General features: G+C 35.3%; 1 protein-coding gene across 3 annotated transcripts in view; it reads right to left on the reverse strand.

Annotated features, from left to right (window-relative positions):
• Positions 1–5,741: 5,741 nt before the first annotated feature.
• Positions 5,742–27,258, reverse strand: part of fam20b (FAM20B glycosaminoglycan xylosylkinase) — a 44,703-nt gene continuing 23,186 nt past the window's right edge. For all 3 annotated transcript variants that reach the window (XM_073816588.1, XM_073816587.1, XM_073816586.1), the window contains 5 exons: positions 25,219–25,328; positions 20,169–20,340; positions 9,973–10,164; positions 9,716–9,775; positions 5,742–6,581 (listed from right to left, as the gene is read on the reverse strand). In XM_073816588.1, coding sequence (XP_073672689.1) covers positions 6,350–6,581; positions 9,716–9,775; positions 9,973–10,164; positions 20,169–20,340; positions 25,219–25,328 — 766 coding nt within the window. In that variant the 3' untranslated portion in view covers positions 5,742–6,349. The remainder of the gene's footprint in view (positions 6,582–9,715; positions 9,776–9,972; positions 10,165–20,168; positions 20,341–25,218; positions 25,329–27,258) is intronic.

Here is a 27,258-nt window from a genome sequence, read left to right on the forward strand (position 1 = left end):
ACCCGAAATTGAAAATTGGATGTTTATCTGCTTACCCCCAGGACATCCACGATGTAGGTGACTTTGTTTCTTCAGTAGAACACAAAGATTTTTTTAGCTCAAACTGTTGCAGTCTGTCCTATAATGGCAGTCAATGGGACCCACAGCTTTGAGAGTCAAAAAAACATACACAGACAAAACCAAATTAAATCCTACGGCTCTTAACGATACATTGAGGTCTTAACACAAGAAACAATCGGTCTGTGCAAGAAACTGAATTTCTTATCCACCGCAATGTCACTCACTGTTTCAGGGGCGTCGTAGTTGGGTGAAAAGTTGTTAACTAATGTAAATGCCTGGCGAGTCTAAACTCTGAGTCAGTGCACACAGGGCCCAGAATTCCCAGTGACGCCTACAGTGCAAGGCAAGGCAAGCATATTTCATACACAATGGTAATTCAAAGTGCTGTACATAAGGAGTTTAAAACTAATCACAACAATAAAAACAGAATTTAAGAACATTTAAAATGATTAAAAAATGTATTTGCTCTGTTAGGTTTATATTCAGTGAGAATATCTGCAATGTATTTAGGTCCTAGGCCATTGAGTGATTTATAAACGAGTAAAAGTATGTTAAAATCAGTGTAAGGATCTGAGGACTGGTGTGATATGCTCTGATTTTCTGGTTCTAGTCAGAATCCTGGCGGCAGCGTTCTGTATGAGCTACAGCTGTCTAATGGTCTTCTTGGGAAGGCTAGTAAGGAGAGCATTACAATAGTCCACCCTGCTGGTGATAAAGACATGAACAAGTCTTGACTGGAAACAAAACATCTAATTCTTGCAATGTTGTTGAGATGATTTAGTTCCTGCTTTGACATGGCTACTGAAACTGAGGTCTGATTCCAGAACCACACTAAGGTTATTGACTTGATTTTTAGTTATTTGACCCCTAGCGTCAAGGTACACATTTACCTTAAGAACTTCATCTTAATTTCCAAATCCAGTGACAGTGCAGAGAGATTGTGTCTACAATGGCTACTCAAAATGGTAATTACCTGTGCTTATGCTGATTGTTGCAACCGATTAAAAACTAAAAAAGTATGTTTGCTTGCGCAAACTCATCTGGGAGTGTTGACTTTTCACCTTTTTAACTTTTGAGCCCGATCGACTTAAGTTTGCTCTTGGTCACGCGCCGGCTGTTGTGAACACGCTCGGGACAGTTGGACATTGCGGTGGATCAGAGGTAAAAATGATATAAATACTGTTCAGTTTCTTGTACAGACTGATGCGTTAAGACCTCAATGTATCGTCACGAGTCACAGGGTCCCATTGACTGCCATTGACAGATGGCAATGGTTTGAGCTAAAAATCTTACTTTGTGTTCTACTGAAGAAACAAAGTCAACTATAGACGTTTTTCCTGAACACGGAAGTAAGTCCGACTCTTAACTGAAAGAATGCTTTGCATTTCTGATCTGCATTGTTTCTAGTCAAATTAGGGTATATTCCGAGCTAATAAACTAATGTTAAACCTATTAAAATGTTTTTAAAAAGCACATGGCTCCATAGCGCCATCACTTGGCAATGTCCGTCATTTGTCAGTGCCTCACTTTAATGGGTGTGTAGATGACACGAAGCAGCGGACGTTAGCTACATTAAAAACAGATGGACGCTATTTGAATGGGTTCTTATGGAAACCGGAACAGAAAAGCATTCAATCTGGCGTTAGAATTCGTAATGGCGGCGCTCATCGTTTACTATCTTGGAATGCTCAGGCGTAAGCAGATAAACATCACATTTTCATTTTTTGGTGAACTATCCCTTTAAACTATACATATTTAATAGCAATAAGGCAATAATAATTATTTCAAATTTTCAAAAGCAAGCAAACATGGTTTTACTGAACAAAGCTAATGTCAATACACATTATAACAAATGACTGCAGAGGTCGCCAACGGCCTGATCATTGTATTTACACTTCACTGCAAGATCTAATCCTTCATTAATATTGGCTAAACAACATTTGATTCGAATGTCCGCTTAATCTTTAACGTTCTACCATTTCTCAATGACAGAAAAGCTACAGCCACAGTAATATCTTGGATATGAGGACATCAAAACGTGTAAAATCAGTGTTGTTAAGCACCTCCAGCTAGCAAAAAACAAACAAACAAACAAAACAAAAAAATCAAAAAATGATTTGGTGGACACAGATTAATATTTGGCCTATTGCTAGGCATATGGCCTTTTTGCATTTATGTAATATACTGGAGCCAAACCTAAGAAGAGAGTCTAGAATCAGGGTTTCTGCAGATATGAACAAGTGAAATTTAAGACTTTTTAAGACCTTTTTAATACCACCTTATATGAAATTTAAGACCTAAACCTGTAATGGAAATAGATATTATATTACATGCATATGTGATACTTAATGTGTTTAATGTAAAAAGTAAACAAAATTTCATGGCTGTCATAAATTAAATTTATTACTACGATATACAGTGAACTTTCCATATCAGCAGATACTATTTCACACAAAATATCCCCATAAAAGTACCACTAGAAATATCTGATGTAAAAAAAAAAATTCTGAAGCGATTTTTTTTTTTACTTTTGAAATGTATGCGTACCTTTGAAATTTATTTTATGAATTTATCAATAAATTCTAAATGGCTGTTAGCAGTGAGATTACATAATTTACACTGCAAAATTAAAAGTGAGATTAATGTTTTAAATACATTTATTGATTTATAAATATATATATTAGAAATGTTATATAAATACTGCGATTCTGTCTGAAGACGCAGTAACTTCCACAGAGGGGAAAAAAATCTACAGTTGTTAGCAACTGGCCTTAGCCAAGCGGCAAGCCCTATATTCAGTTTTTCCAAGCCCAGTATCGCTAAACTTGCATTTCCTCATAGCTAAAAAATTAAATCCATTTGACTTCTGCGGTACAATCCGAGAGAGACTCGCGCCAATAACAGAAAGCTGATTGGCTATTGCATGCTGGTCTCATTTGTAGTTTAAATTCAGCAAATTATATTTGGTATAGTGAAATAAAGAACTACAACACCACGGAAACAACAGAAAGAGAATTTAAATGAGCATTAGAGGTAGCGTTACATGGACATCGGAAAAATAAGACCTGTGTAAAATTATTTAAGACCTAGAACAGCGAATTTAAGACTTTTTAAGGCCTAAAATTTTGATTTTTAAATTTTAGACTTTTTAAGACTTTTTAAGACCCCGCGGAAACCCTGTAGAATATTCCACTACGTTCCTGGACACTTAATTTACATAGTTGTAATACGGAGAAAAATCCTGAAATGTTTTCCTCAAAAAACTTAATTTCTTTGCGACTGAAGAAAGAAATGAGTATCTTGGATGACATGGGGGAGTGTAAATTATCCTGTAATCCTTTAACATACTTAACTATCAAACCTGATGTTTATGAAGCGTTTGTGAATCCAGAGTAGAGTTTTCTGGAAGGTGTGTTTTAGAGCATATTACTCTGAATTACTCACATATTTACTTAAGTTTCATGAATGAATGAATTAAATGGTTTGGAATGACATGAGGGTGAGTCAATGATGACAGAATAGTCATTTTTAGCTGAACTATCCCTTGAACTTTATGATCCCATAACAAAAAAAAAAAAATGGAAAGCTGATTTGAAACTATGCATTGTGTAAAGCACATATATATTTGGTCACATTGTTTGGTTTGCACTTACGTCACGGTTTGGTCAGTTACCCAGATGCGCATCCATATTGGAGATATTTGGATGTAAACAACAGCATTGTTCTGCTAATTTATGCTGTCTTAACCATGGGGGAAAAAGTGTAGAAGCTGCTAAATCATATAGAGAAGGACTTAGTAAGCAGGCAAGGGCGCAATATTTTGACAAACTAAAGTTAATAGGTGGTAAAGATACATACAAGCAGTATTAATTAAGATATTAGACTAATATTTCACCATTCAACAAAATACTGTTGAATGTACAGTTTTTGGAATTAAACGGAACAACAATGTACAATCAAAAAATGTAAATTGTCATTCCTTGAATTCCCTGGGCATATTTGAAGACTTTTCATTGAGATACAAGTATATTAGGGTCTTATGTTACATCTGATGCTATTAAATTAATATTTATTGCTTTATTTTAGTGTTGTGTGTGTTACCTTGATGTTCTCTATCTATCTATCTATCTATCTATCTATCTATCTATCTATCTATCTATCTATCTATCTATCTATCTATCTATCTATCTATCTATCTATCTATCTATCTATCTATCTATCTGTCTATCTATCTATCTATCTATCTATCTATCTATCTATCTATCTATCTATCTATCTATCTATCTATCTATCTATCTATCTATCTATCTCATTCCAAAGAACTGGTGCAAACTGCTGTCCCACAACCAAAAAACAAATTTAAGAAGCATTTTCTAAGTATTCAGATCTTAGATGTTTACTAAGATGATATCTATTGAAACCCATAATAATATTTCAAATATCAGTAGACCTGATATATATAAAATCATCATTTATTTGGTACTTGCTATTGGGAGGTGGCCGTCCCGAACGCTAACCCCTTATATAATTAATATTGAAATAATTTTTGCATTTTATTCCACTGTTGTTTTTTAAAATTATCTTTTTGATTTTTGAATAAAGTATACTGAATTATCCACTAAGATGTTATGATAGTATTTGGTTCGCTGTATATTCAAACAAATGAATCCTTAACTTTGAAATCAGTATGATTCACTTTTTGGCTTTCTAGATTCAAAATACAACAAATCTCATAAATCACACTTGAAATATTGTTAAAAATTGACCTGTTATTGATATACCTCTAAAAACTTTTTAATAAAATCTCAAAAAAATATATACTTACAAAGAATATGTAAGCTAAATCTTAATAGGTCAATATAACCCTTCTTATTAAATTATATATATTATGTGTTTCGGTAGTGACAAATTTGGGGAGAGGACAAATACCCCAAAACTTTCTGACAATGCAATATTACCTGCACAATTATTAGAAACATGTACCTTTAATATTATACAATTTGCATACATAAAAAAAAAATTGGACTTTCAACTGACTTTGGACTAATAATAGATTTTTTTTTCTTAAAAACACCAAGATCTTAATACTTGTGGATTATTCTGATGGCACCCATTCATCGCAGAGGATCCATTGGTCAGCAAGTAATGTAATGCTAAATTTCTCCAGTGAAGTTCTAATGAAAAAAAACAAACAAACAAACCCATCTACATCTTGGTTAGCCTTATTCCAAAGGGTTAGCGTCCTGCATAGTTCCCTAGAAATTTCTAGTGAGCCTAAGGACCTTACTTTGACTCTGATGAGTTTGATTAGAGTAGGAACTAAACTCCCAGGACAGCATCACTTTAGAAACAGATTTGGACACCTCTGCTTCAAAGATAAGAAAGTCATTTGATCTAATTTTCTTTTGTTGTCTGATAAACATTATTGACACAGACAGCTGTCGCCACTTCCCGGATCCAATATACTATTGTTCCCGACCGTTTGCTTTGAGTTATGTTCAAATGAATACTTGCCAAGCTGCATTTGGACAGATTTTGTGTATATTTATGTGTAGTCTAGACAAAAGCTGTGCCAACAGCATGTTGCCAAACCACAGGATGCTGTCTCTGTCATTTGTGTGCAGTTCTCTTTAAATAACAAAGGGTTTATCTTGTGAACAAATGGTTCGTACGAATTTCCGTAAGTTTAAATATTAATTTTTAATGTTGAAAATGCCTCACAGCAGTCTTACAATGCTGTCGTCTTCATCAGCTTCTCTGAACATCAGTAGCAACAGCCGCCCAGCTCTGTACAACACTGTGTTTATCCTGGATACAGAACACAGTGAGTCTATCATAATTCATTTTATCTTTAATCAATAATATTATTATTCAGTATTATTCAAAAGCCTGTTCTGTATGTACAATGTGGGAGATCTTCTCCAAAAGTCTGTTCTGGATCCATCTTTCCAACTTCCTGAGTCTAACAACTCCCAAGATGTCATTCCAGATCTGATTCATCCATCTTTCCTGCAAACAGACTTGGATAAAAGTGTGAACCGAAAAGAAAAACAATAAGAGGAAATGAGTGGAGCGTCCACCCACATGTTGTCAAGACCTCCTCACAGAATGGGAGTCTTCTTGGCCTCTGTGGTCTGATTGAATGATTCCAGTGAAAAACAAACTCCACAAGGTCGGCTCTTAAGTCTTCTTGCGGCCTCTGGTTCTCTGACTCCATAGCAGGAAGGCGAAAGGATCCTGTGCATTAAGAGTCAAACACGTTTTTACTTCCCTTGTTTCTCCAGTGTGTTTAAGGATGAGGCAGGTTCATGCGGTCCTCGATCAGCGTGTTGTCGGCGCCCTGCGTCTCCATGCACTGCCGCACGGTGGCCAGCACTCCGTTTAGACGGCGGTCGAGCGCGGCGAGATGCGGCCCCGTCAGCACCGGGAAGGCGGGATCGTGGGCCGTGGCCTGTTGCATTGCTGAACTCAACGCTCCACCTTTCAGAAGGTTTAGCCGGTTCCAGGTGGAAACACGGACCCTTTTGGATACAATGAGAAAGAGACAACGAATCAAATCACGTGTCAATGATGTTCCATGCGCATTTGCATAGCGCTGATCTCTGCTCAACTTTGTCACATCATTAACGGACACTGTTGCTCATTACGCCTTAAGTCGCCACCTCTGACTGAAAATTAATGACTTGCGATTGATTTGCTGTTTGAAATCAATGTCAGTGTGAGCAGCCTTTATTTCAGATAGTCAGGCAGGAAGTCTTGAATGCACATGTACAGTTAAAGCTGCGTAAGGCTTTTCATCTGTTAGTCAATCAATATCTCATTAAGGTGATAATGAGTATGTGGAGCACTAAGGCATTCTGGGGGTAAACAAAGTATTGAATATCCACACAGAATGATTCATTGCCCAGTGTGTTTGTATTTTTAGAATTCATGTAACACATTTGGAGCACTGAAACATTTGATTAACGGGTTAGTTTACACAAAAATTTTAATTTGGTCATTAAATACTCACCCTCATGTTGTTCCATACCCGTAAGACCTTTGTTGAGGTCTTTGAACCCCCCATAGACAGCAAGGTTCCTACCATGTTCAAAGCCCAGAAAAGTACCAAGATGATTGCCAACGTAGTGCAAGTGACTTCATTGTAGGGCTGTCACTAACGATTATTTGGGTAATCGAGTAATCTGTCAATTATTCTGCTGATTAATCGAGTAATCGGATAATTTTCTGATTGGACAATTTTCTGATAATCCAATGAAGGCATTAAACATTTATTTATTTTTAATCAAATGAAAATTAAACCTTTTTATTTTTTGGCAAACAAACAGGTTTAATGTTAAAATTAATACATGGAAGAAAAATTGTGTGAATATTCAGTTAAAGTTTTTAAGAATAATTGTATTTTTTTTATACAATTAAGCGGTTAATCTTGTTGAAATTTATTTTTTTTACATTTAATTGTTTTATTTAAATTTGCCAAAAATAGGAATACATAACGCCTAAATTAAACTGTACAAAAGTAATACAAGACGAACATTGTTTTGTCACATTTATTTTGACAGGTTGACAAACTTTTTATTTTGACAGGTGGACGTGAAGTTTGTGTGTATACAGTAGTCTATAATATGATGCTAGTTTTCTCAAATGAAACGGTAAAATTCATATGAAGTGACACTCACAGCAGCTCTGGAGATTGAATTTATTTGTTCATGTGAGACGCAAAGGCCAAAAATGACCGGTAGCGTCATGCGTGCTTCAGTATCTGCGTAGTAAACAAACCGCCATACTTTCAGAGGCAAATGGAACATGCAGGATTCATATTTAAACTGACTTTTTGCATTTTAATATTCACAGACATTAGTTCATATTGCTATTCAAATAAAGTGACAGACCAACTTTTGATTTATAAATCCAAAAAATTCCGGTATTTTGCCAATTACTCAACACGGGCAAAATGCAATCAAGGATATTTTAAAGTCGAATAGAATCGAGACAGCCCTACTTCAATGGTTTAACTGTAATTTTACGAAGCTATGAGAATACTTTTTATGCTCAAAGAAAACAAAAATAATGACTTTATTCCACAGTGCCACCAGTCGCATGCATCAGGGGACTCTCGTGAACATGTGTCCATAAGTGGTTGTGCAAAAATATTCTCGTACCTTTGTTAAATTACAGTTGAACCACTGATGTCACATGGACTACTTTGGTGATCATCTTGGCACTTTTTTGGGCCTTGAAAGTGATAGTACTCTTGCTGTCTATGGGAGGGTCAGAAAGCTCTCAGATTTCATCACAAATATCTTAAATTGTGTTCCGAACATGAACCCAGATGAAGGTCTTACGGGTTTAAAACAACATGAGAGTATTTAATGACAGAATTTTTATTTTTTGGGTAAACTAACCATTTAAAGTTCAAATTTTATTTTATTTTCTACTGTTCAAAAGGGGGTTTAAAACTGGGAGTCTCTTCTCAAGAATAATGTATTTGATCAGGAAAACGGTTTAAAAAAACAGTGAAATATTACAATTTAACATAACTGTTTTCTATTTGAACATATTTTACATGTAAATGTCGGATCAGAAGAATTTAAACAGGTGAATAAAGATGGTGGAAAAACTTGCTTTTTAAATTAAAATTGTACATTTTAAAATTAAAATGTATTATTGTTCAAAAGGGTTTTTTTTTAAACTAAGAGTCTCTTTTCAAGAATAATTTATTTGATCAGAATAAACTTATATTTTAACCAAACTGTTTTCTATTTTAATATATTTTAAATGTAAAAGTCACACACTTAAAAAGATAATTAAAGATGGTGAAAACTAGCTTTATTAATTAAAATGTATTACTGTAAAATTACAACTTAAATTTAATCACAGTTCAAACAGGATTTTACAACTAGGAGTCTCAAGAATAATTTATTTGATTAAGAAAGTAAAATATTATAATTGAACAGAACTGTTTTCTATTCTAATATATTTTAAATGTAAATATCACACATTAGGAGCACTAACAAACAGGTCAAGATGGTGAAAAACTAGGGGTCTATTCAAGAATAATTTCTTTGATTAGGAAAACTGTAAAAAAATTGAAACATTATTACAATTTAACATAACTGATTCCTATTTTAATTTATTTTAAAATTTCACACACTAGGAGCACTCAAACTGGTGATTAAAGATGGTGGAAAAATTGGCTTTATGAATTAAAATGTACATTTATTATGGTAAAATTTAAATTAAATATATACATTTTTTTAATTAAGATGTATTACTGTTCAAAAGGGGTTTTAAAACTAGGAGTTTCATCTCAAGGATAATTTATTTGATTAGGAAAACAATAAAATGTGAAATATTACACTTTAAAATAACGTTAAAAGAATGTTACAAATCAGGATCACAAACTATTTTAATTTGAACCTAAAATCTTGAAAAAAAAAAAAAGACATTATATACAAGTTTCACTAAAAACGTTGACTCACACTCATCCAGACAAAACCAATCAGAAGCCTGTTCTCTAACTGAAGGTTAACAGCATGTCAGAACGGGAAGCATTCGTCACCACAGACACCAGATGAACTAAGGGACTGCCAAAGGCTTGCTAAGTGGGTTGTAAGAGGAAGTTAATAATCACTCTGTGTTTGTGTGTACTCACATGCAACACTGATAAAGAGGGGCGAGAATACTCCTCTCGTCCAGAGCTGGGTTCCCAAAACTGCAGGAGAAACACAAAAGTACACGTGTCAAAAAAAAAAAAAAAAAAAAAAAAAAACTTTTATTTTTTTTAAAACTGCTTCTCAAATGTTTTCTGGTGGAGGCCCAGTTCTTAAAAATACTAAATAATTCAATTATAATTACTTAGGTTTATCATCTTGTAGGTGACTAGATCTGTACATTTCTTTTTTTTTCTACCTTTTGGCGTTGTCCAGAAGGATGAGCATACTGGCTCCTCCATCGTCTTGGAAACTCTCATAGTGATGGCGATCGGCATTACCGATAAGGTAATCGAAGATGGCTGTGTCGATAACATCCAGGAGTCGTGGACCGGCATCGTAAGGAGGCATTTTCTTCACAGCCTCGCAGTAGCTCTCATCATACTCCCACCTGACACAAACACACACACAGAATCATTGATCAACACAATCAATAAAAACAGACACATCCTCTTGAACCTGTTCATCCATTGACTCCATCGGCTCTGGATTAATGTGAATTTCTCCTCAGAGTCTGAGAAACCTCACTCTCACTGTGTTCCAGGTGTCAGGTCACCTGGCAACCAGCCAGAAACAGAACAATGCCCACTGCGCTCTGCAGGGGGCTGATGGGACGTTTAAGAGCTTGGTGCTCTGTCAGTGTGTACAGTGAGATAGGACATTTATGCAAGGATTACACAGATAGAGTGAAGATCCTATGCAGTTCATGTGAACAATAAGGAACCTGAGGATGTTCATATCTGTCTTTCTTCAGTGAAAACGAAATTAGGTATTTCAAGTAGGGTTGGGGCCATTAATGAATTGAATTGAGAATGAATGGTAAATTCCAATTCACTTCCTGGAATGGAATTGGAATTGCATGCAGCTGAAAGGAAAAGGAAATGGAATTGGAATTGAATTGGAATGTCAGGAAACAGAATTGAATTCAAATAAATTCCACTAAATTCCACTTGATTTGCTAAATAAAATAATTTGACTTGATTTGCTTGATAGTTTATAGTACATTAAATATTGTAAATCACATAACATATAAAAGAAATACAAAGTACTGTATGTTTAGTATGTTAAGCATGATCACTTCACATGCCAAATTTCAGGAAATGATGATAATTCGATGCAATAAAAAGTTAATGAAATACATGAATGAACATGACTCATTTTTTGTGAGTTGAGACATGTATTATGTGGTAATCATATATTGAATGTATAGTACATCCAGAAACTTATCACCACTGTCATTCAATTATTAATTCATAATGTACAGTTCTCATTTTTATTTACTTGCATTTGATCAACTCTATTTCATACATGGTATTTGTAAAGCATCATAAATAAATTTCAAATGTATGTCTCTAAATGCAATCACAAATAAATGCTCAGAAACAGCAATAAACGGAATTCAATGGAATTTCCCTGAATTGAATTCCACTTCCTGTAATTCCAATTCAATTCCAACTCTGTTTCCTGTAATTGTTGTTGAATTCCAATTCCAATTCCATTTCCTTCTTTGAATTGGAATTGTTGAGTTCATTCCTGAATTGACCCCAACCCTGATTTCAAGGAAACCATACCAGGGTTTTTCTCCATATAGTAGGCTTCAATGGGGATCAGTGGTTTGAAGGTCCAAACTGTTTTAATGCAGCTTGAAAGGGCTCTACACGATCCCAGTCGAGGAATAAAGGTCTTATCTAGTTAAATTTTCAAAAAACAATGATTCATATACTTTAAACCACAAATCTCATGTCTATGACTTTTCACATTATGTAATCATGTTAGAAAGGTCACATTCAGTTTTTCGTCTTTGTAATTCGGTTTCAAAAAGGTTGGGTAGTGCGAAAAACTACATCTCATTTTTTCCTCCAACCTCAAAATTGCCTGTTATTGTTGTTGTTTTAGCTTTTTTTGTAAAGGGCGTTTGACTTTCTTTGAACATTCGGTTTGTAAACACACATGATTGCGTAATACATTTAGTCCAGCTAGCGAAACCAAGCATTTGTGGTTAAAGGGGTCCTATTATGCCCTTTTACAAATTCTTTATAACATGCTCTCATGCCTGGTGCTTCGAAAAACGCATTAATTTTCAAATAATATGCATTATTACAATAGCTTTCTCCGCAGGCTGGCACAAATGGCTCGATTAGTTCTGGGTTTGATGAAGGTCCGCCTTCCGAAAAACAAAATGTATTGTGATTGGTTAGCAGTCCCACTGCGTTGGAATTGGCGAAGAGCTTAGACAGCATTTCAGTCCTGCCACGCCCCTTCCCAAAGCAGCAAGTTAGTAGCACTTTTTATAATAGATCGACTTGTTTTGGACCCTCTATACCGCACACGTCAGCGGCGTAGCTCCAGCATGGCTACCGGAGCAGTTCGCGGACACTTTAGTCAATGCTTGCGTTTATACGAGCCGCCCTATTGCTCGCTGAAGCATCCCAGAAGCAGCTGTCCATGCTGCATCGCTAAAGTTAGGCGAATCCCCCACCTCGTCCCTCCCCACCTGCCAACGATTCAAATTTCCGTAGGCGCGATTTATTTGAATGCTATTCTAATGGACCGCAATGTGACATCATAGCATCTGGAAAACAAACGCTGTAGTCCAAAGGAGCCGTTCGTTGTAGTTCTTGAAAAGGGATTTTCCTCCCTTTGGAGTGGACTTTGAGATTTTTAACTTTAAACATACACACCACACACTGGCTAAAATTCAAAAAGTGAAAAAGCATAATAGGACCACAAAGTGTATACACATTTTTTTTATTTTATAAAATGACTGATCATTTCACTAGATATGACCCTTTTTCCTCGGCTGTGATCATGTAGAGCCCTTCAGAGTTCCTAGGTTTTGAAAAAGAATGGAATTTTGCCAGTATTTAGTTTTTTGATAATAGAAAATTAAGAATTTAATGAAAATGAATTGTACAAAAAGTGATGTTTCCTGGCAGCTGTTTGGTGATTCGTTAGTAATTGTCAAATACGACAATGAATTCAAGGTGCACTTTTTCATTATGCAAAAAGCTGGTTATAAGCAGTTTGGGTTTCTTCTTACTATATTCTTGGCACCGTATTACATAGCCTTAAGGACCTTTGCCAAAATAAAAACAGGGTTCGTACAGATACTGTAAAATGAAATTCCAAGACTTTCAAGGACTATTTAGGCACTACTTTTATGGTTTACAAGGACTTCAATTAGAGATCTCACTTATGTTGTCTCTTTCAAAAAAAAAAAAAAAAAAAAAGAGAAATAGATAAAAAATATACTGATAAAAAAAATGGCAAAAATAAAGTGAAGTATGTTCACTACTAAATTATTACAAAGTATACTACAGTTTCACTATAGTAAAACTACGGATAATTTTCTTGAATTAATTTGTATTTGTGTATACTTTATTTCTCTTTTTTTGTTTTATTTTTATAACTGAACTGCCTTAATGGTTTGATGGTTTGTACTGTTTAAGAAAAAAAAAAATAAGAAAAAAGATTAGCAAAATCGCTTTGAAATCCTGATATGAAACAAATGATTCACAAACCGGCAAAGAAATCCTGATCTGACAAATCATTTGCGAACCATTGTTTCAGATTAGGGCTCGGAGTGCGGATCGCAAATCATTTGACTTACATTGCATATCATGAATCACTGGATTTAGTTTGGGACTATGCATAATGCAAATCATTTGATCAGAAACATTCGATTCGCGAAATGATTCATGAACCTGTTCCTATCTAAATCAAATGATTTGCGATACACAATTTGAAGTCCCGATCTGAAACAAATGATTTGCAACACGTGATCCGATAACAGCACTTTTTTTTTGCTAATGAAATGAATGATCGAAGTCACGAGTTTGAATCAATCAGAGCACTTTCAGTGTAAATGACTCAATTGATTTGGTTCATCTGTTCCTCTTTTCGCATCTTCAGCCATGTTTATCATGTTGTCAGTACTACTACTTGCTTAGCTCAATTGTTTTCTGACATTAACTGAAATAAGCAAAAAAAGTTATGTTTTTTAAATTGAGTAAATTTTGCATGAAAAGATGTGCACTTATTAACAAAATTAAACATTTCATAGATACAATTATCTTTCAATAATTTAAGCACTTAATTCAAGTACCTAACTTCACTATTCAAGGGTTTTTGAGGCCTTAAATTTCGAAAAGGCAAATTCAAGTACTTTAAGCACTTCAAGCACCTTGTACGAACGCTGTAAAAAATATACAGATTTTTATGTGCACACACACAAAAAAACCCCATTAAACTTAGCATATAGGATATTAGGCCCTGATATTAGAGGTACTAAAGAGTCAACTTTTGAGCAAGTAGAACTGTTTATTCATGTGCATCCATGCTCTCGTTTTATTCATAGTAAGATGGCAGTGAGGTACAAAGGGAAAAAAATAGAAATTATAATGCTTAAGCATGCAAAAAATTCCCATGTGCATATGAATAGTTTCCTCGAGGGCATAAAAAAAGTTTCTTGTGTGCATGTAAAAGTCTGTATTTTTTATTTATTTATTAATTTTTTATTTAATTTAATTTAATGTTTATTTATTTATACAAAATAAAGCTGAAAATAATGCTTTATGAAGCATTTATGTTAAATATAATTAGAAAATCTACTGAGATGTTTGGAAATTTGAGTTTGGAAAAGCTTGGAATTTTGAAATGGAAAATGTGTAGGAACCCTGAGCCTTTAAAGCTACATTGAAACTCCAATTTGGACCTTCGACTCATTGATCCCCATTGAAGTCCACTATATAGAAAAATCCTGGAATGTTTTCTTCAAAAACCTTAATTTCTTTTTGACTAAAGAAAGAAAGACATGAACATCTTGGAAGGCATGCGGGTGAGTAAATTATCAGGAAATCACAATTATGGAGTGAACTAATACTTTAACAAAAAAAACCTATGACCAACAAGTTTATGAGCACGTTTTGCTCACCAAAAAGGAAAAAAAAAATCAACAACTTTAATTACAAATCACCAGAAGTACAAAGCTCAAATTACTAAAAACAAGCTACACCACAGTTGCTTCAAATGATTCAACATCACCACCACTAAACTTCCAACAACTCTACAAATCTACAAGTTGGAAAGTCTGAGTTAGAACAGCTTGCAAGTGCGTGAGTATAAACACAATGAGGATAAAAAGTAGACAAGTGGGTAGATGAGTTTAAAGATAAATTTTGCCACTTATTAGCAATCACTTTTTTTCAAAACACATAAAAGCCAAACAAAATACAAGAGGGGTATTCCTGATGTGTTTTATGTCACACTGCAAAACAAATGACCTTGAGCTTGTGTTAACCACAGAACTTATTTCAGGCATTTAACCAAAAAATTAATTTAAAAAAAAACAACAAAACTGTGACTTTGTGATGATGGAACCATAAATGCTAAATGTCAACTCAAATGTCCAGATTTTAGAACTTATTTTGTGCAAACAGCTAATGCATTTAATACCTGAATTTGCAGAAGTGAAAGCAATTCAGAGAACTTCAAACCAAAATAATTCATGTGTTATTACATTTTAAATAGTAGTCACAATATGAGCTGATTACTAATAGCCAAACTAGACTAGTGTTTCATTAAATGGCTGCTAAAACCAAAGGTTTCCAGTAAAGTGACAGAGATAGAGATGATAAGGTTAACGGCATGTAAAAAGGTTTCATGCATTTTATACAGATCTGCAGCATAGGGTAGCAGTAAACAGAGGAAATGCCCTCAATATAGGGCTGGGCGGTATGACGGTATATATCGTTACCGTGGAATGAAATGTGTACCGTAAAAGAATTTTTTATTCCGTGTATACCGCAAAATGTAAATAAGTGGGCGTGGCCAACTCACGTGCAGCACGCGTGAGGCTGAGACTGGTCAAACCGTTGAATGCAAGACTGAAGGATACGCTGGGAGGTTGTAAAAACATGGAAAAGGAGAAACGAACAGACGAGGAGGGCTCAAAAGAAAATGAGCAGGAGTAGCAGTGTTTCCCCTACCATTATCTTAGGGGGGAGGCCTGCGCCCCTTGAACGTCAAGTTAATTTTATTTTCAATATAGCGCCAGATCACAATAGAAGTCATTTAAGGTTATCTTTCCTATAGAACAGGTCTATACATTGTTCTTTTATTAAACAAACTAAATTGCCTTATGTTATTTATCTTATTTACATGAAGGCATGTCATTTCTGTCTCTACATGGTCGCGTGTTTACAATGTCTCCTCCACGAAAACACGGACGGGATCGCGGACTCCATTCATAAAAACGGAACTTACTATAGCGCAGAATGCCACGGAATTTGTCGATTTTTGGATTAATAAATCAAAAGTTGGTCTGTCACTTAATTCAAATCGCGATATGGACTAGTGTCTGTGAAAACTGAAATGCAAAAAGACTGTTTCAATATGAATCCTGCGTGTTCCGTTTGCCTCTGTATGTACGAATGGCGGAGACGCGTTTTTTCATAGACATCTATACGTAGATACCCCATTAGTGACTGTTGCTATGGGCCTTTATACGTAAGCCGTCCGCCATTTTGCAGCGGTCCACTTGACGTCGTTCACCCATAGATCTTTGTAAATCACCATAGTAATCACTGAATATTTGAAATGCCACAGTCCTGAACAGCCGTTGGTCTGCGAACCTACAGTATGGTGAATGACGTCAAGTGGACCGTTCCAAAATGGCGGACGCATCTACGTGCTTGGAGCGGTCCAATGGGGTATCTACGTATATATATCTATGCGTTTTTTACTACACGCATACTGCATCTCACATGAACAGATAAAGTCAATCTCCAAAACTGCTGTGAGTGTCACCTTTACAGTTTCATTTGAGAAAACTAGCATCATATCATACTGTATACACACTGAAACTTCATGGCAACCTGTCAAAATAAAAAGTAAGTAAGTAAGAACATTAAACAAAAATATTAGTCTTGTATTACTTTTGTACAGTATAATGTAGTTGTTTATATATTCCGATTTAAATAATTGACATAGAACATTATATATGATAAAAAATAAATATTACAACAAGATTAACCACTTAATTGTAGAAAAAATACTGCAATTATTATTTAAACGTTTTAAACTGTATATAATTTTTCTTCCATGTATTGATTTTAACAGTAAACCTCTGTTTGTTTGCCAAAAATTAAAAGGGTTTATTTTTCATTTGATTAAAAATAAATAAATGTTTATGCTTTCATTTGATTATCAGAAAAATTAAAACACATAAAAAAAGCAAAAAAAAGCAAAAGAGCTCTATTGTTCAAAATGTTAAAATAGAGGGTTTTGGACCTATTTTTTCACTGAAATAAATGTTTTCGTTATTACACAAAGTAGGCTAAAGTACCAGGAAAAAAGTAACGTTGGCTAAGCCCTTTTGTACATTTTCTGGAATAACTACCTATATAAAAAACTATATCGTGAAAGATATCGTTACCGTGAAATAAAATTTTGGTCATACCGCCCAGCCCTACCTCAATATACTCCTAGAGTGCTTCAATCAGTGTAAAAAATGAACAGTATAAATGGGCATTGGCTCGTCATGATTTGGCTCGTCATTAAATTAATCCAAAAATATTTTACATAGTATTTTAAACTAGCATTGAATTATAAATAAACTTTATTCTTATAAATATAGACTATATTCTAATGAAAATTCCTGAGATGTCTAGAAGAGCACAGATAATCCATATATTGTTGCAGTTGTGTGTTTATTGACTTCATGTTTAATCAATGCATTTTAATACAGTTATAGCTCGATATATATTTGCGTCCATATTAGGAATTTCCAGCAATGTCATAAATATTTTACTTTGGTGAGGCATCTTTGGAGCCTCTGCACGAGGGCACCCTATTTTGGGTAAAAATTTGAAAAATAATCTCTAAAGAATTTTGTATGCCCTCCAAAAGTTTGGAAATGCCCTAGAGAATTGGAGTTTGGGCTTTTTCATTTGTAATAATTTTGCACTGATAAGGGACAACACAAACTACGAAAACATATTTTATTACATAAACAGTTTATACATAGAAAAAAACTTAAATTCTCAACATCCGAGCTGTCAGTTTATTCAAACATTGACTTGATCCAACCCTCCTGAAGGATTGCCCATGATTCACACTATGCTGATATCGTCCAAAACCACGCTTTGCCAGGGGTGTTTCCAAACGTTTGGAGGGCAGTGTATCCATTTTCATGTTTTTTTTTTCCCAGTGTTTTACCACCACAAGTTTTCATTAATCCAAAAATATACCTCATTGCCATGTTCTAGCCGTGTTATATTTATCTTTCAATAAAATTCTAAAATTGTATGCCCTTAAAGGGATAGTTCACCCAAAATTTACAATTGCAATTATTTGAAGTGTTTGTAAAGAAATGTTGGAGGACTTCGCCAAGTCAAAATGAGATTTGTTTAAAAAAAAAAAAAAAAAAAAAAAAAAAAAAAAACTTTTCTTGCATATTCTCACTGGATTACAGATTATAAAGAATTAAATTAAAATTAAATTTTTCTTATGCATAGATTCACCCATTGGAGCCATGTGGAGCACTTTTTATGATGGATGGATGCACTTTTTTTGGGCTTCTAAATCTCAGCAATTTACTGCCATAAGCTTGGAAGAGCCAGAACATTTTTTAATGTAACACAGATTGTATTTGCCTGAAAGAAGAAAGTGATATACACCTAGGATGGCTTGAGGGTGAGCAAATTATGGGATAATTTCCATTTTTGGGTGAACTATCACTTTAATGTTTTGGCAGTTTTTCAGTTTCTATGCTTTTATATTGCCTTGCAATTACATGCTCAAGCTCTCTAAAGTTGGGTGATTATAAAAATTTGTGAGTTCTGTAATGAGATTACTTTTTAATTTACAAGAAAATATCTGAGTTACTTTTTCAAAACACCAGTTACTTTTTCACATTTATTGACTGACAAGTCTTCTGACCCAATGTTGAGAGAAATCAGAAGTACTGTGTAAACGATGTTACTTTAGTTCTAGACTAAATGTAAGCAGGCATTAATTCAACAGATTCAGTATAAATTGAAATTAATTAATTAAAACAGTGAAATGCAAACATATTTAACCTGCAATAGTTAAATAACACAAATGTTTTTAACCCTATTTTATGAACCAATGTCTTTGCTGCTGGCCTTTGATGTTTTGTTTTTTTGGGCTGAAGAATGTTGAACTTTTTCTTCTGCGTTCTACTGTACAGACATGAATTTACTTTTCCTTTAGCCTGAGGCTTATTCATTTCTCTTTTTTGTGTGGAATGGCTTTCACATTTGCTAAAAATAGAACTATTTATATTAAAAACAAACAAGCAAGCCCTGGCCAGATAGTAAAACTAACGTGAAAGTAATGTAATGCATTACTTTCAACAAAAAAGTAACTAAGAAACATAATTAGTTACTTTTTTACTATATATTGTAATTGATTACTTTTAAAAGTAACTTTCCCCAACACTGCTAATGTTACTGTTATCATTATAGCCATTTTCTAATAGAAATAGAACAGCTAATACAACCATATTATTACAGTTAGCGTCTTTGGTGTGAACTCCTGATGTCCTTTTCACAATCCAAACTTGGAGCAAAAAAAAAAAAAGAAAAGAAAAAGAAATTCCAGAAAAAGGAGGTGTCTTGTGCAAACTTTATCTTAGAGTCTTGCCAAATGTGGCCAATTCAATTTTCTACTGCCCTGCCTGAATTAAAGAGTTTTCCCCAAAATTTCCCAGACTCATAATGACACTGTAAACATTCTAGAGACCTTTTGCAAAAAAAAAAAAATATATATATATAAATAAATGTAAAAATGCAATTATGCTATTCAGGTGAACAATGTTTACTAATTCACAAGCTAAACTTTTGAGAGGATCTTTTTCTTTTGGCTATTTTTTTTTTTCCATTTCACTTGTGAATTACACTTAAGTAATAAAAAATCTTCTGCTTAAAACTATAAACACAAAACCAAAAGCAGTGTTAGTTTCGGTTTTGTGTTTATAGGTTTGGGAAAAAATGAAGCCTCATTTCAGGAAATGTGTCCTAGGCGGGAAAACCTGTCTTAAAGTTGAAGGTCAGCGCTGTGCCTACATTTTAATCAGCAGTTTCTGTGCCACCTAGCGTGTGAAAGTTCTGCAGTTTTATTCTGAATGATGGACCATCCCATCATTAGCTAACTCAAAGGCCAAGGGTTTAGTATTGCTTAGTGAAAGTCCCCGTTGATCAACAGTCTCTCACACAGAGATCAGCCCAGCCACAAACTATCAGGCTGAAACTGTGCTGAGCCGCTGATGCCAAATATAGCAACGTGTATCTGTATACTCATTCTAGTCAAAGCATGAAAATAGCTGGCGAAGTGAGAAAACCAGTGAGAGAGGAAGAGAGAGAATTACAATACCTGGCCAGTTTGCCCTCTCGGTATGTCCGTCCCCATGGGTGTCTGTGTTTTTGTAAGGGCCAGACGTCAGGGAGCCACAGGGTAACTGATCCCTCCATCACATCCCCTTCTGCACACGCAGGCTCAGTCTCACGGCAGTAATAACACTTCCCATAGAAACATGTATTATTACCTACAAGAATAGAGACATTATCATCAATCACAAGTTATTAAAAAGAGGTCTGGAAGGGATTGTGCTTCATGAAAGGAGTGTTTTGAAGTTACACAGTTGGTTATGAATCTTTTTATGCAATGGATTATACTGCAGATCAGCACAGGCTCATGATCTAAACTCAAAACTACTGCTTGATTGATGCAATACTGTTCACGATATAGACGTAGCATGTATTGTGTAATTTTAACAAATGGAAACAGGGTTGTAATTCTTTAAGCCCAGTTCACAACACCAGTGTGTGAAAAGTAAAGCCAAAACATTTTGATCGCTCCCTGGTGGCTGGCGACAGTATAGGTCATAAACCCCACCGCCCTCTACATATAAACTAATGGAACTAAAACTACAAATAAAACAAAAAAACAAATTACACTTAAAATAATTACTTCTAAACATGGTTTTCATACGGTGGCCGAGAGAGGCCAACGCGCTGCAAACAAGAAAACACATGCAAACAGAAAAAAACGACAACAAATTATGAAAACATCTTCATCAGTTTGACAACACAGGCGCTGCAAATCCTCGCAACGCAAACACAAATACTGAAACGCGCTGCAAATTCTCACAACACAACCAAACTCAGAAACGCGCTGCGAACACACGAGGGCGCTGCAAACTAACAAACGCGCTGCATATAGCACGGACCACAACGGAAATGTTTCAGGGGGACCTCAAAAAGTGACGAACTCATCTGGGACCTGATTATTTATATCACTATCACCTTTAAGTGATACTATACTATCACTAAAAGGTGATAGTTCACCGATAACACCTCTGCTCTGACCAACAGCCACTGAACAAATAATCAGGTCCCAGATGGGTTCGTCACTTTTTGAGGTGCCCCTGAAACATTTCCGTTGTGGTCTGTGCTATATGCAGCGCGTTCGTGTGTTTCGCAGCGCCTTTGTGTGTTCGCAGCGCGTTTCTGAGTTTGGTTGTGTCGTGAGAATTTGCAGCGCGTTTCCGTATTTGTGTTTGCGTTGCGAGAATTTGCAGCGCCTGTGTTGTCAAACTGATGAAGATATTTTCTTAATTTGTTGTCGTTTTTTTCTGTTTGCATGTGTTTTCTTGTTTGCAGCGTGTTGGCCTCTCTCGGCCACCGTATTTTCATCATTATTAAATTCTTATCACACTGATATACAGTATCTCACAAAAGTAAGTACACCCCTCACATTTCAGCAACCATTTTAGTATATCTTCTCAAAGGACAATACTATAGAAATTAAACTTGGATATATTTTAGAGTATTCAATGTGCAGCTTGTATAGCAGTATAGTTTTACTGTCCTCTAAAAATTCCTCAACATACAGCCATTATTGTCAAAATAGCTGGCAACAAAAGTGAGTACACCCTAAGTGATAAAAACTGTTGTTTAACCATGCAAAGCCACATGTCCTAGTCATCATGTTCATGTTTTTGTCTGCTTGACAGGATCATACAAAGATGTGTATCTTGTATTAAAGCAGTTTAAATTTGGTGCTTTAAGTACAATTCTCTCATACTGACGACTGGATGTTCAACATGAGGAACTCTCTGAGGATTTGAGAATTAGAATTGTTGCTCTCCACAAAGATGGTCAAGTCTATTAGAGGTTCAGTAACAACCTGAAACCAAGTTACACTACAATGGTCAGGATCATACAGGGACATACAGTTTTCCAAGATGGGTTCCATTTGGAACAGGCCTTGCGAGGGTCAATCAGCGAAGTTAAGCACTCATTCTGTGCATCAGGTGCAAAACCTGGCTTTAAAAAACAGATGCACGAGTTCTGCCAATATTGCTTTAAAGGTCGCAGAAGTAGAAGGTCAGCTTGTCAGTGCTCAGACCATACATTGCACACTGCAACAAGTCGGTTTGCATGGGCGTCGTTCAAGAAGGAAGTCTCATCTGAAGCTGTCTCACAAGAAAGTCTGCAAAGTTTTCTGAAGACAACCTGTCCAAGAGCACGAATTACTAGAACCATGTCCTGTGGTCTGATGAGACTATAGGATAAATTTGTTTGGCTCAGATGGTGTCCAGCACGTGTGGCGATGCCCTGGTGAGGAATACCAAGAAAATTGTGTCTTGCCTACAGTCAAGCATGGTGGTGGTAGCATCATGTTCTGGGGCTGCATGAGTGCTGCTGGTACTGGGGAGCTGCAGTTTATTGAGGGAAACATGGATTGTTTCATGATACCTTCCCTCCAGAAACTAGGTCAAATGGCAGTTTTCCAACATGATAACGACCCCAAACACACCACCAAGATGACAACTGCCTTGCTGAGGAAGCTGAAGGTGACGGTGATGGGGTGGCCAAGTATGTCTCCAGACCTGAACCCTATTAAGCTCCTGTGGGGCATCCTCAAGCGGAAGGTGGAGAAGCACCATGTGTCTAACATCCAGCAGCTCCGTGATGTCATTATAGAGGAGTGGAAGAGCAGCAACAACCTGTGCAGTAGGGGTGTGCCAAAAAATCGATTCACAGAAAAATCTAGATTCTCATTTGCAACGATTCAGAATCGATCTGAAATGTCCAAGAATCGATTTAATAAATAAATAAAATCAGCTGGCTGTTCGCCTCCATTTTTGTAACTAGCCTATACCGACGTCACCACGCAGCCGGTTTTTGAACGCAAGCGTGCGCGGCAAATCACTAAAACAAAGAGGAAGTAAATATGGATGAGAGGAAGATCCAATCAGCCCCGTCTTTACTTAAAGCTAAAGTTTGGCGGCATTTCGGTTTTTACCGAATGCCTGGAAGCACTGCGCTGGACATGACACACACAGTGCGCAAGCTTTGCAAAACTAAGACCAAGTACTTCGGCAGCACAACATATGCGCGTGCTCATATTACTAGGCATCACCCGGAGCTCAGCGACACGGAGCGGAGTCAGCCGCCAGCTGCAGACCATCGCACAGTGCAGTGCTTCACGAAACTCCCTGCCAACTCCGAGAGAGCAAAAAAATAACTCTGTCTATAGCTTGCTTTTCATTTTGAAAGAAGCACTTTATTTTCATAACTTGTTATTCTTTAAGTTACTGAATCTGACTGAGAAATATTATTAAAATATTAAAATTAAATTATTATTAAAATTAAAATATATTGTTTTTTTTGTCTTCTCCGGTTGTGTTCTACATGATATTTGTGGTAAACTGCAACTTTCCTGGGAAATGCATCTATTTTCAACAATTTTGTATTATGAAGAAGCACTTTATTTTTGTTCCAACTTATTTTATAGCTAGCTACTAATGAGTAGCAATTGAGAACCAGACAATGTTTTTGATAAAAGGCACTTCCCTGAGAATTTAACTTAATAAATGTGAAAAAGCCACTTTAATGTCTCCGTTTGTCATTCTGTATAGCAAAGCATATGAGAGTAGATCATGATCAGAAACCCAATTAGAAATCATTATGAATAAAATCGAATCATTTTGAATCGAAAATCTTTTTGAATCGAAAATCGATTTTGAATCGAATCGTGGCCTCAAGAATCGGAATCGAATTGAATCGTGAGATGGTAAAAGATTCCCACCCCTACTGTGCAGCTCTGGTCAAATCCATGCCCATGATGATTAAGGCAGTGCCAGATAACAATGGTGCTAACACAATATATTGACACTTTGGACAAGTTCATTTAGGGTGTACTCACTTTTGTTGCCAGCTATTTTGACAATAATGGCTGTGTGCTGAGTAATTTTCAGGGGACAGTAAAATATACTGCTATACAAGTTGCACATTGACTACTAAATATATCCAAGTTTAATTTTTATAGTATTGTCCCTTGAGAAGATAAACTAAAATGCCAAAATGTGAGTGGTGTTTTTCTATTAAGTTTGGATTGGGTCTGGTTTAAGTGAGTTGTATGATGCTATAATAGGGGTGTGGCATCATGACTGCGTGCTTGTGATTGGGTCTGTGGGAGTTTTTAATGTTTTCTCTTCTGCTCACCAAGCCTGCATTTAATTTATCCAAAGTACCGCAAAAACAGTAAAGTTCTGAAATATTTTTACTATTTAAAATTTCTATTTGAATATAAAAGTGTAATTTATTCCTGTGATTTCAACACTGAATTTTCAGCATCATTACTTTAGTCACATGATCCTTCAGCATCATTCTAATATTCTGATTTGCTGTTAAAAAACATTTATCATTATTATGTTGAAAACAGCGGAGTAGAATTTTTTTTAGGCTTCTTTGATGAAAGTTCAGAAGAACAGCATTTATCTTTCCATGTTAGTATACATGGAAAAAATAAAATAATGCATGGGAAATCTGTGTGTCTGCAGTCTCAATGAGTTTGATTCATACACTGATAAATCTTATTGACTATATGATTAAACAATGTTCTAAGCAAATTGCTTATTTTTAAGAATAGGAAAACTGATTATTTCTCAAATTCAAGAGATTGGATTTGATTTTATTCACCACAAATTATACATAATGCCACTTCATGTGCATGATGGTTGGTTATTGGTTTCTGGTTCTTTCAGAACCAATCAAATCAAAACTGTGATTAGTTGTTTTACATGTTGGTCAGACGGTCTGCTGTATAAGAAAGCAGTTTTGGGCTAGAAAAAGCTCCAAAGTGAACCAGACTTTACGCCAGCAATCATAAGTCTGTCTGTGTAAGACTTGCTCCATAGTTTTCTGTCTGGTCACATATACTAATTAATACATGCTCAATATTTAAACATGGCAAGCAATAGTGCTGCTACTGTGATTAAGTGTTACGTCTTTTCAGTGCTGGAACAGTACGGAACAACATTAGTGAGGCAAGATGAATGTCATAGAAAAGGCAAATGGAGAGATCATCTTATCAGACAGAAAGTGTAATCGAAGAATGACAAGGTGAAACTGACCGTGCATCAGAAAAGTGCTCAGCAGTTGATCTGTAGCTACTGGCTTGATCTCCGTACGTAGATTCATGAACCTCCCCACCACCAGGGGCGCTCTCCTAAAACCTAGGATCCTGCAGGAAGACATTGAGAACCTCATGACACATCAATATACACTTGGCTATCAACAGAGGTATGAATGCCAGCTAATATCATCAGTTTTTTTTGAGTCCTGTACGCAGGTGGATACCTGATGGGTAAACCGCTAATATTTGATTTAACAGGTGGAATAATATTTACGTTGCCATTTGCAATGTGGGTGTAGGTCAGGAATCAATAAGCATGGTTAAACTGTAGACCTGAGTCAAGACTATTTTGACTAAATTCCATATCCGCTGATAGGCAAATGCTTTCAAACTGTCTCATGCTTATTTGTGTTCACGCTCTGTAGTCAGAAGACTGCATTGAGCATCGTAGCCAAGAGACTGGCAGCTTAATTATAAAGGAAGTGCTCTTTCCTTGCCTTCTGTATATAATATATTCACAATAAAAAAAAATAAAAAAAATTGATCTTTCATTCTGCTAGGACCACCAACAGCTACGTATATGCTGCAGTTTCAGTAAAGACAACCGCATTTAAAATGCAGAATGAATCTGCTAAAATACTGTTCCATGAGTCACCCTCCTATGACTGACATAGTGATAACCACAGCAATGGATGGGACAATCCAATATGTCAAAATGGATCTGCAATAATCTGGCAGGTTTCCCTGCAAGTGCGAATGTACCAAACAGGACCCGTGCAGGACGCTGCGCTGCATGTGTTAGTGTTTCAATGACATAATGAATCATACATTGATCTAGATTACAATTAGGAATTTTTAGTGAACAAATTGTGCATAATGTCAACTAGAGCAGGGGATTTTGAACTTAGGTCTGGGACCACCAGTTGGATGTGAAAATTCATAGAAAAGTTAAAAGAAAAATATTATAGAATAAAAATATTACTTTAGTGCATTATTACTGTTAACTATCATTCTGCAAGGAGTGATAATAATGAAATTACTCAATTATTTTATTCTACTGACAGCTGTTATTTAAAAAGTATACTAATATTATGAAATGTTCCAAAAATATTTTTAAGTAGCACGGGTATATTTGTAGAAATAGCCATTAATACCCTGTATGGGTCAAAATTATCGATTTTTCTTTTATGCCAAAAATCATTAGGATATTAAGTAAAGATCGTGTTCCATGACGATATTTTGTAACTTTCCTACCATAAATATATGAAAACTTTATTTATGGTTAGTAATATGCATTGATAAGAACTTTCTCAATTTTCTCAACATTTTGTTTTTTTCGCATAATTGAATGGATCTTTAAAATACAATACTGTTCAAAATTTATTTTAATATATAGCATATATTTATTTTAATGTTTGAAATACATCTCTTATACTTACCAAAGCTGCATTTACAGTTGAGGTCAAAAGTTTACACACACCTGTTTTTTTTACCAAAATAAGAGGATCATGCAAAATGCAAATTATTTTTTATTTAGTACTGACCTAAAAAAGATATTTCACATAAAAGACGTTTACATATAGTCCACAAGAGAAAATAATAGTTGAATTTATAAAAATTACCCCATTCATTTTATTTTTTTTCTCTGTTTAGTGATAGTTGTTCATAAGTCCCTTGTTTGTCCTGAACAGTTTGTCCTGTTCTTCAGGTCCCACAAATGTTTTGGTTTTTAAACATTTGTGTGCATTTGAACCCTTTCCAACAATGACTGTATGATTTTGAGATCTATCTTTTCACAATGAGGACAACTGAGGGACTCAAATGCAACTATTACAGAAGGTTCAAACACTCACTGATGCTTTAGAAAGAGAAAACTTTATGAAGTTGAAGATAAGGTTAAATTTAACATATTTTGTCTTTTGGGAAACATGTTAAAAGAGATATTTAAGCAAAATAAGAAAAATGTCCACATCTTCATTCTGTTCAAAAATGTACACCCCTGGTTAATAATGCATTGTGTTTCCTTCAGGAGCACCAA

Source organism: Garra rufa, chromosome 13 (assembly GCF_049309525.1).
Source record: "Garra rufa chromosome 13, GarRuf1.0, whole genome shotgun sequence".
Lineage (NCBI taxonomy): Eukaryota > Metazoa > Chordata > Actinopteri > Cypriniformes > Cyprinidae > Garra > Garra rufa.